This window comes from Podarcis melisellensis, assembly GCF_964234715.1.
Source record: "Podarcis melisellensis genome assembly, chromosome: 8".
Taxonomy (NCBI): domain Eukaryota; kingdom Metazoa; phylum Chordata; class Lepidosauria; order Squamata; family Lacertidae; genus Podarcis; species Podarcis melisellensis.
This window is the reverse complement of record NC_138540.1, coordinates 25,252,913-25,263,772: the sequence shown is the minus strand read 5'-3', so window position 1 is coordinate 25,263,772 and position 10,860 is coordinate 25,252,913. Positions and strand designations below refer to the sequence as shown.

General features: G+C 48.4%; 1 protein-coding gene across 2 annotated transcripts; it reads right to left on the bottom strand.

Annotated features, from left to right (window-relative positions):
• Positions 1-3,882: 3,882 nt before the first annotated feature.
• On the bottom strand, positions 3,883-9,275 carry LOC309376648 (kelch-like protein 38). 2 transcript variants are annotated; one of them, XM_081923181.1, is made up of 5 exons: positions 9,158-9,275; positions 7,985-8,099; positions 7,809-7,887; positions 6,736-6,963; positions 3,883-5,407 (listed from the first exon to the last, which is right to left on the bottom strand). In XM_081923181.1, the coding sequence occupies exons 2-5, from the start codon at positions 8,049-8,051 to the stop codon at positions 3,964-3,966; spliced, it is 1,818 nt and encodes a 605-aa protein (XP_081779307.1). In that variant the 5' UTR covers positions 8,052-8,099; positions 9,158-9,275; the 3' UTR covers positions 3,883-3,963. The 2 variants fall into 2 exon arrangements, with proteins under 2 accessions (XP_081779307.1, XP_081779308.1); XM_081923182.1 differs by having other exon boundaries at positions 9,153-9,261.
• Positions 9,276-10,860: the final 1,585 nt, after the last annotated feature.

Genomic DNA, 10,860 nt, shown 5'->3' with positions numbered 1-10,860 from the left:
CCACTTGTGTTCAGTTTTTTATTTGTAATTTGTATGATTTTCCATCTAAGTGGTGTAGGAGAGGGCTGGGGAACCTCAAACCCAGGGGTAGGGTTGCCACCTTTGTTCGGGCAAAATACAGGATAGGATGGTGGGCTGGGTTGTGGACTGGGTGGGGTGGCAATTGCTCCTGCCTCCCGGCACTGAAAGGACTTCAAAGCAATCAGTTGCACTCTATTGCAGCCAACCGGGATGCCACTCTGGAATTTGTCACACGCAGACACGTGATCATGGATTTGCAAACCTGTCTGTGCTTTGCTACCCAGAGCTGAAATCCATGACCTTTCACACACCCTTTCAAACACATCCAGTACTGTACATTCAGGCCAGGACAAAATAAATAAATAGTGGGGCATATTCTGATGAGGAAACAGGCTCTGTTCCGCATGTTACGCTTCTGAAGGAGAGAAAAAACATTAGGCATGGAGGGCAAGCCTTATGGGGAGCTACTTCTCCCTCACCCTCCTCTCTCAAATATCCTGTAGATAACTATGTTCAGAACTGGGGCTTCTGAGCTACACTGACACAAAACCGCTTGTTTCTAGAATCTTGGAACCTGTTTCTCTCTGAGGAATGCAGTGGTGTAGCATGGGTTGCCAGAGCCCAGGGCTACTTGAAGGGGAGAATGGAAGGGAGGGAACTGGATGGAGTATGCATGTGTATTCAGCTGCTTAACAGCACCTGCATTATCCAGGAGATTGCAGCCACAGAGATAAGAAGAGTCATTCCGTTGTCTGGAGAGGCCATTTCCTGGTTTGCATGGAGAAGCACGGAGCCCAGTGATGGATGCATGCAGCTGTATCGAGGTAGCACCAAGTGTTGAAATTGTGCGCCTGTAACAATTTTGCACCTGGGGCAACTGCCCCATGCCCACCCCCATGCTGTACCACTGGAGGGATGCTGCCCGACACTCCCAGGCTGCAGCTCTTTGGATAGGCGCCTTAACCCATGCCAAAGGTGTAGGGGACTGGAAGAGACAACATGAAAGCCTTGCCCTGGTTTGCTCCTCCTTGGAGGTGGGATAAGGAGAGGGGGCGAGGAGAAAAAAAGGAAAAGAAAGAAACAAGAGGTGGGGAGGGAGGGAGAGAGAGAGAGAGAGTGTGCACACAGAAATAGGGGAAATACAGGACAAACTGTGTCCTGTATTGAATCAATACCTAGCATAGCATTTTACATTGAAATAAGGGACAATCTGGCATTATACAGGATGGGTGGCAACCCTACCAAGAGGCCATGTGTACCCCTCTAGGCCTCTGGAGCCAGTGTGGTGTAGTGGTTAAGAGCGGTAGTCTCGTAATCTGGGGAACTGGGTTCGCGTCTCCACTCCTCCACATGCAGCTGCTGGGTGACCTTGGGCTAGTCACACTTCTCTGAAGTCTCTCAGCCCCACTCACCTCACAGAGTGTTTGTTGTGGGGGAGGAAGGGAAAGGAGAATGTTAGCTGCTTTGAGACTCCTTCGTGTAGTGATGAAGTGGGATAGCAAATCCAAACTCCTCCTCCTCCTCCTCCTCCTCCTCCTCCTCCTCCTCCTCTTCTTCTTCTTTGCCTGGTGCTTGTAACTCTCTCCAGACCACAACCCCTCTCCAGCCACACAAGGTTTCCCCAGGCCACTCCCCTCACCCGTCCTGCTTCACACCCTCCTTGAATGTTCTTCCTAGTAGGAATGTGTCTTAGAACTCATGGTGATGCTGTTCTCATTATCAGGATAGTGAGGGCTGTGTGAGTGTATTTAGATGCCAGCCTACTGTGCAAAGGTATAATTCACTGCTATTGCCCCGCCCACTTTTACCTATGGCCCTGCCCACTTCTGGCATGTAGCCCCCAGAATGTGGTCTGGAAAGGGAATGGGTCTCTCAGGCTGAAAAAATGTCTCCCACCCTACCTATCAGGTACGATTCCAGGAGAGATGAGCAGGAATGCTTGGTCTGGACATAAAGGGTAGACACTCCTTCACAGAATTGTTGTAAATGATAATTCAGTACTGGGGTTCTATGATCCACTCTCCTGACCCAAATGCCCAGGTGATCTTGAGCTGGAGAAAGAGATCAAGGGAGCATCCAAAAGAGGATTTATACTGTAGTAATAGTTGGTTTTAATTACTCTTGCTTAGACTGAGTGCATGTGTGTCACAACAAAGAGGTAAGCTTTTTAAATGTCCTAGAATTCGGGTGAGCAGTGAAATAGCCAAGTTTGCTCCAAACTCCTCCAGACTGGGTGAATGGGCATGTAAAATGGCAGGTGCGGTTCAAAGAAGCAGGTGTGAAGTGATGGACACGTGTGGGTGTCCTGATCTCACACACTCATGGGGTCTGAACTGGAGCTGACTAACCAGGAACAAGCTTGTAACAGATAGGTCAACAAAGATATCAACTGCAGCAGCTGGGGGGGGGGGAAGGTAAATTTCACACAAGGGATCACGAGGACAAGGACTGGAAATAAAACTGTTGTCAGGGACTGGGCAGAAGAGGAGGAATGGTGGAGGCTGCCTCCCCATCCCGACCCTTCCAGGGAAGAGGAAGAGGAAGACAGTACAGTGGTACCTCAGGTTACAGACACTTCAGGTTACAGACGCTTCAGGTTACAGACTCCACTAACCCAGAAATAGTACCTCAGGTTAAGAACTTTGCTTCAGGATGAGAACAGAAATTGCGCGGTGGGGGCATGGCAGCAGTGGGAGGCCCCATTAGCTAAAGTGGTACCTCAGGTTAAGAACAGTTTCAGGTTAAGAATGGACCTCCAGAACGAATTAAGTTCTTAACCCGAGGTACCACTGTATAGATTTATGACGGGTTTGCGGTACCGTATTTTTCGCTCTATAAGAAGCACTTTTCCCCCTCCGAAAAAGTAAGGGGAAATGTCTGTGTGTCTTATGGAGCGAATGCAGGCTGCGCAGCTTACCAGAAGCCAGAACAGCAAGAGGGATCGCTGCGCAGTGATCCCTCTTGCTGTTCTGGCTTCTGGGATAGCCGCACGAAGCCTCTTCAGGGCAGGGGGAGCATTCCTCCTGCTGCCCTGAAGAGGCTTTGTGTTGCTTTCACTGAAGCCAGGACAGCAAGAGGGATCACTGCACAGTGAACCCTCTTGCTGTTCTGGCTTCTGGAATTCAGAATATTTTTTTTTCTTGTTTTCCTCCTCCAAAAACTAGGTGCATCTTATGGTCTGGTGCGTCTTATAGAGCGAAAAATACAGTAAGTAACAGCCCAAAGGCAGATGAGGGGGAAAGTTGGGAAATAATGTGAGAGCCAGAGCAACACCCAGCTGACACGTTGTCATTAGAAAGCATTCCGGACCTGCCATCTCCCAGAACCTGGCAAGCCTTAAAAGTAGGAGAGCAAAGAGTTCAAAGACAGAGGGCAAATAGCAGCACCCGTAGAGGAGATAATGATGATGATGATGAATGAGGAAGTGGGAGAGACAGGGGCTGGAGATTCACTTGGGACGCCATTTATCAAAGAGGCTGGTTTCTATAGCCTCTCTCTGTAATATTGAAATAAAAAAGGACGGTAAGAAAAGTTTCCTTGTCTTTATGCTTTCCTGGGCAACCAGCCAGGAGCCACTGACAGCATCCTGACAGCTGTCAATATCATAACACTGCTACACGAATCTATGGTGCAACCATACTAGGAATACGGTGCACTGTTCTGATCACCTCACCTCAAAAAGAATATTGGAGAGCTGGAAAAAGAACTCAGAAAAGGGCAAACAGAACTAAGTCTTACTCTGAAAGCAATGGACATGACTAATAGAAAATAATATTGATTATATTGATAACAATAAGAAGCGTTCTGCTGTTCACAGCATTGCAGACCAAGTCTCGCAGCGAGTCAGTAGGTGACTATCCATAATTTTGCTATGATTTATTTGCATGTGTCTGCCCGGTTTCTGCTAACTTGAAAGTTCATTCAGGACCACCAGGGGGATGGCTATTTGCTGGCCGCAGACACAATGACAAGGGCGGTGACCTGGAAAAGCTGGCGGATGTGTGGGATGGGCCTCATCACGGTCACACATCCAAAACTGCTGATGCCCTCGCGGGTGGTAGGGATCTCTGTTGTGCACCGGTGCCAGCGGGGTTCTCCAGGCTCCCAGTAGTAAATCAACTTGTAGCGCTGGGTTAAGTCTTCCCCACCCAACACGTAGATCCGCTTCCCGCAGGAGACTACCCCTGCGTTGGCAACCCCACGCGGCAGCTTGGGCATACCAATGTTGCCACTAATTTTGCCAGTCTCGTTGACCAAGAAGCACTTGCGAGAGCTGTGGCGGTTCTCGGGGATGAGGAGCCCTTCAACCCAGTCCCGCATTTTCTTCTCGATGTACCCCCCGATCACATAGATCCCCCTATCCCCAGCCACAGCTCCTGCAGCAAAGAAACCCGTGGACAGAGGCACCTGAGTCCATGTGTTGGAGCTGGTCTCGTAGATCAGGAAGCCTTTGTGGAACAGCCACTGGCCAGAAACTCCCGTCGCGCCGCCAAGGAGGTACAGCTTGTTCTGGAAGACGCTGGAGGCCGGGTGGCTCAGGGCAAATGGGAGCTTTGCAATGGTAGCCCACGTCCCTGTCGCAAGATCAAAAGCCTCAGCCAAGTTGAGGAAGCTTTGGAACTGACACCATCCCCCCATGGCGTAGAGCTTCTGGTTGTGGAACAGGAAGCCATGTGCAGCCCTGGGCACAGTCATGGGTGCGAGCTGCAGCCACTGGCTTCTGAAAGAGCTGAACTCATAGACGGCGGTGGAGTAAGAGTTCTTACAGATGCCTCCAGAGACATAGATCTTCTCACCAGCTGTGGCACAACACGCATGCGTCAAGGACTGCAGGCCGGGAAGCTTCTCCCACAGTTCGGTCTGTGGGTCATAGCAGCCCATGTGGGCCTCTTCACTCTCTAGCTCCTGGTACTCGCACATCTGGGTGTCAATGCACAGGATGTGTGGCTTGTACATGCCCTGCCGGAGGCCCTTGATGTGACGAAACCTCTCCTCGCCATCCAGCACCTTCCACTCGAGCCTGAGGTCCTTCCACTTCTCCAGGTCCCTCTGTAGTTCGACTTGCTCCTCCGGACTGAAGAGCGGGAAGCGGACATGGCGCATCAGGTCTCCTAGCAAAGGGCCATGCTTGCTGGATTGCCCTTGCACCCAGAGTCGCACAGCCCGATAGACCTTGATCTCTGAAGCCACTTCAAGGTTGCTGGAGGATATCAGGGTGACGAGTGTGCTGAGGTCCAGCTGGCGGAAACTCTCATGCTCACAGACCTGGCTGAATTTTCTGGTGAGGAAGTGTATGACCGCATGGAGGAGGGCAGGACTCTGGTGCGTCCTTGCCAAAGAATACATCTCAAAGCAGTTCTGCACAGAGAGATTTTTCCCGAGGAACCTGGAAGGCGAAAGAAGGAACAGGAAGGCCTGTGGTGCAGAGGAATTTGCATGGCTCCTACCGTGAAACCTAGTGGTTAGCCTCAGGACTGCCAAATGGCCACCCAATTGGAAGGCTTTGAAAGAGGATTAGACAAATTCATAAGGCTACCAATGGCTACCCTCCATGATGGTTCTGTTGTTCTACCTCCCCTGTTGGAGCCAGTATGCCTCTGAATTCCAGCTTCTGGGAATCACAACTGGGAAGAATGCTCTTGAACCCACGTCCTGCTTGTGAGTTTCCTATCTAGACATGTGGATGGCCACTCTGAGATCCGGGTGGACTGGATGATCCAGCAGGAATTTGCTTATGGGAAAATGCATGCTAATATGGCAACCCGCTGTCTCATGATTTTACATTAGTTCTGAAGATCCTTTGGCCATGTAACAAATACTGGGAAGCTGTGTTGGATGAAGCAATCCCATAGTTGTATCCATAGTCCAAGGGCCTTGACAAAGACTCTCTAAATTGCAGCAAAAACTGGTTGGAGACTCCTTTGGATTTCTCTATGGATATAACTCTTATAACCATAAAAAAACACACCAGAATTTTGTAGACATTTTTAGATTCTCCATTTGTGTCCATATTCAACGTTTCATGAGACAGCAACAGCAGATTTCAAAGCTGTCTCTTTGCAGCAGTTCTTCATTATCCCTCACTCCTCATGCCAAATTTAGCTAAAGTAGGTGTGACTAACTTGTGACCTTACTTTATTCTTCAGCCTTGAGTCCCTAAATGTTTTTTGAACTACAACTTCCATCATCCCCAGCCAGCATAGTCAATGGTCAGGGATGTTGGGAGTTGTAGTTCTGAAGCTCCAAGGTTGAATGCTTCAAATGATGCTGGACTCCAGTTCCCATCATCCTTGACCATTGATGGGAATGATGGGATCTGGTGGTCCAGTAGCACTATAGGTTCTCCATTCCTGGGCTAAAAGAATCCTGATAAGATATTATGCACTACAAGCATAAGAAAAGTCCTGCTGGGTCAGACCAATGGTCCCTCTAGGCCACCCTCCTATTTTCACAGTGGGCAACCAGAAGTCCATGGGCAGCAGATAAGCAGGACTTGAGGGGAAGAGCACTCTGGCATGCAGAAGTATGCTGCTTCCAATAGTGGAAGTAGAACATAACCATCAGGATAGCCTGATCCTTCACAAATTTATCTCTTTTAAAGCCATCCAAGTTGGAATTTGCATGCTCATGGTGTGATGTTCACTGCACCTGTCAAATTGTGGAACTGCATGCACAGTCATGGTGTGAGTAGAGAAGAAAGATGCAGTGACTTACCTACAGCAGAGGTTCTGCAGCGGTACGATCTGTAAGCGGTTGGCCCCAGCAAAGAGGTGCGGTGCCAGCTCAGGAGTGAGTGTTATGTCCTCTGTGTAGATATATTTCAGGATGTTTTCGACGACGAATGGAGACACCTCCTGAAGCAGAACTTCTTTCCCACCAGGTTCTTTCCAGGTATTGATGAAAACGTCCCGAAAGTAGGGGCTAATAGCTGCTAGCAGCGCTCTGCAGAGAAGGAAAGTGAGAACTGCAATTGCTGGAGGCCAAGTTCAAACCCTTGGAAGGTTGCCTGCCATGGACTGGCTGGATGCAGAGGACTGGTAGGAGGCACCAACTCAAGGGACCTCAAGGGAAGAAGGCTCAGAGCCCGGGGAGTGGTGTTGGGATGATGATGAGTGGTTAGAGGGAGAAGAGGGAGCAGATTGAGAGGAGGAGGTGTTGGGAGCTGAAGAGGGAATGGTTTAGTGAGTGGGAAGAGACTGTGGAAGACAGCAGTCCAGAAGCAGAGGCAGAATTAAAGGCTGGAGAGGAGAAGGGGCCAAGAGGCAGAGATGGGTCAGGCTGGGGATGACGCCAGGCTGTCTCTCCCTCTTGCTGTGACCAGCTTCCCTCCTCTCTCATCTCTCAGAACCCAAAGGGGTATGAAGAGGGTGGAGCAAAGACATGCAAGACCTCAAATTGCTTGAGAAGGAACCAGTGGAGGAGGAGACTTAGAGAGCTGTGGGACAGTGGCGACCTTCAGTCCTGGTAAGGGATTTTCCTTGAGGCAATAGCTACCAGGAAGAGTTGTGTTCACTAGGCTTGAACTGCTTGGTTTCTCTGAATCAAGAGTTAACTTCCTGACACTGTGTGAATTATTACTGACCTACTCCTGATTTCCACCCCTTGACATTCTGAGAATGGAATATGACCTTAAGGTTGAAAAAATGTTCCTTGCCCTTACCTACTTGATTTTTTTCCTCTTTTTCTTTTTAAAGGCAGATGAACCTGAGATGCTCTTTGTGCAACCTTTACATTCAAACAATGAGTTCTGGGCAGCCTTCATGTTGCTCAGAAAAATCAAGGCCTACCTGTGGCAAGGGAATCGTTGTCCATCGGCTATGAGGGTGGCATCATAGAGCAGTTCTTCCTCATACATCTCTGCTAGACCTGGAGTCAGGGAGAGGGGAGGAGGTCAGGGAGACAACAGCTGGTCATTTGATAAGATGGCCCCAGTTCTTTGGCATAAGAGGTCTTGGGAGGTTACCTTGTGTTAAGCCAAGAGGTCTTGGTTTGAAGGTTTCTGGCTGCTCCCTTTTATGACTGGAACTCATGACGAGCAGGATGAAGGAAGTAGATGAGAGGAGAAGGGGAAGGGGAAGCTGTCGTGAGAGAGAGAGAGATGAGTTATACAGTTGTATAGAATATTAGAATTATAGAGTTGTAAGGGACCCCAAAGGTCATCTACTCCAACTTCTTGCAATGCAGGAATCACAACAGAAGAATTCCTGACAGGTGGCCATTCAACCTCTGCTTGAAAACCTCCAGTGAAAGGGAATCTGCCACCTTCTCAGATAGTCTGTTCTGTAGTGACAAATAGTGATGGACAGATCAGTCTCTTTCCATTCCATGGCATTTCAGCATGATTTCAAAATTAAGTGCACTTAATCTCATTCTGTGAAGATCTTCTTCTTAAAAAGATATATTTCAAAATAATGTTTAAATTCTATGTATTGCAATTTTTAATACACATTTTCTCCCTAAAATGCACAGCTCTTTATGTTTTCCCACTACAATGCATATTTTCATATGCAATACCCCTAAAATGTGGGGGTTTTTTTGGGGGGGGTTATATATCTCCTTATAAAAAAAAATACAGGTTTTGATGGATTTTCTTTTTAACTGAACAGCAGTTTGAATGACAGCTGTGTTTAGTTCCATGTACTTGCCTCAGAATGACAAATTTAGCCAGCTTGCCTAAAATGTGTACAGAACAAGAATTTCCTCTATCCCTGATGGCCAGCATTAAAGAGAGTTCAGAGTGAAATTAGCTTATAACATGGGGAACATTTCCCCAAGATTTTTGAGCAAAAATGAGACTTGCTGCAAATGGTGCTAGAGCAGCAAGCAGGCACTATTGACTGAAACTGATTTCTGGATTCATTTTCAAACTGGATTCCAGCCGAGGCTTCCTGTGCTACATCCCTCGCTGGCCCCTCTTCTTCAGGTTATCTGCTTGGCTGCAACATTTCATTCAGTTGTGGTAACATGAATGGTTTGCATGAAGGGAGGAGTGTGTGTTTGTGAAGCTCTGAATTACTGATTCTAACCCAGGAAAGAGTGACCACAGTGTTAAGGAGCTTGTGAAGTTTTCACCCAAAGGACAGCACCATCAATGGCAGAAGATGCTGCCCACCTGCATATGCCCCTCTCACCTCACCTCCTCAAAAGGGCCTGCTCTTCAAGTCACTGTTGTGGCCCCATGCCATCTCTGGGGCCTCTTGCTCAAGGTGAGTGCTTGTTGTTGATGAAGGCCTGCCAGGGACACTCTGAAGTGCAGCTATTGTGACATCAACTGTGCATGTGGTCCATTGGGTGCAGAGAGGGAGAGCGAGCACGTATGTCCTATTGGCTGGTGGGCAATCCAGCCTCCAAGTAGACACTGGGTCTAGCTAGGGCCATGGTGGTTTGTGCCCATTGGAACCTCTAGGGTGGAAGGCAGGGAGCCAACAGCAGGTGGCACCAGAGCCAATGATCGACAGAGGCAACTAATTCTAGATTTTTCTCCAGCCTCTTCCCTGCCAAGTTCTACAAAGGCAAATGTTAGACGGAGGAAGAGGAGGAAGCCAACAGCCAAGGGCCATCTCTGGTTTTAAGTAAAAGGGCATGCAGGTAAGTGAAAGGTGGGCAAACAGAGGAAGAGGAATTCTGGAAGGAAGAGTTGTTGGGCATGGGAGTCCACTAACATTGAGCGAACACCCTGATGGGGAAAAAGCTTCTGCCTTCTCCTGGTCTGAGCAGCTGGTTGTTACATTTCCAGACCACTAGTTTCCTGATAGCCCAGCCTCCACCTTGTCAGTCCGTCCATCTGGCTCTGAGGTACTGTTAGAAGTCGGGCATGTGTCTCTGCCAGGGTCCTACTCGAGTGTAGGACGAGCTCCTGACAGGCACCTCCTATTGTCACCCTAAATGCTTCTCTCCCTTGGCCCATAAAGACTGTTTTCACCAGAGTCAGAATAACTAGTGTAAACATTTTAAGAGTGATTGCAGGAGTTTCGCCACTCCCCACATGAGAATGATATTAGTTCAGCCTTTCCCAACTTGATCCATTAATTCAGGGATGGTGTATTGGGATATTGCAGGAAACCATTGCTGTTTTGAGGTGTGCAGCAATGTTCCTTTCGTGTCTAGAAAGGCTTTGAATGGTTACTTCTGTTCCTATCCTGTTATTCCATAAAATAGTGGTTTCTCAAAGATTTTATGTCACCATGTGGGAATCTTAATATTTAAGATAGGCTTCTGCTGATCCCACACTTAGAAGTTACCTGTTTGGGCTGCCTGCCCAGGTGTCTTTCATTTTGGTGGGTAGCTGGTGTGTTCTCCCAGAAACTGCGTTATACAAAACAGTGTACAAGCCCTGAGAAAACCTCTTCTGGTTGAATGTCTATGAAAGGCTATCCACTGAGAGTGCTGTGTACCAGCCAAGCTCCACCTTCAGCACCCAAGACCACTGCTGATAGGGTTCACAGCAATCTGAAGGATGTAAACTAATTGCAGTGCTTTGTGGTTTTCTTTGGGCTGTGCAATAACATCTTTAGCCTACACCCCATTTGTGTGTTCATTGGGTTCTGAACCACCCAAAAACCTCTGTCCCATTGCAGAATGGATGGTGAACCTTTAGCCTTCCATCATATATTGCTGGGCATTTTAAGAGTGGTCACGTACCACGTGAAACTGATGCCAGTCCAACCTTCCCCAACCTGATCTGTTAAATCAGGGATGGGGATCTTGCAGCCCTCCAAATATCTTTGGACTTCTATCAACCACAGCCAGCATGGCCAATGGTCAGGGATAATGAGAGTTAGAGAGTGTGAGAACACCCAGAGAGCTCTAGGTTAGGGAAGGTTGTATTAGTCCACAACC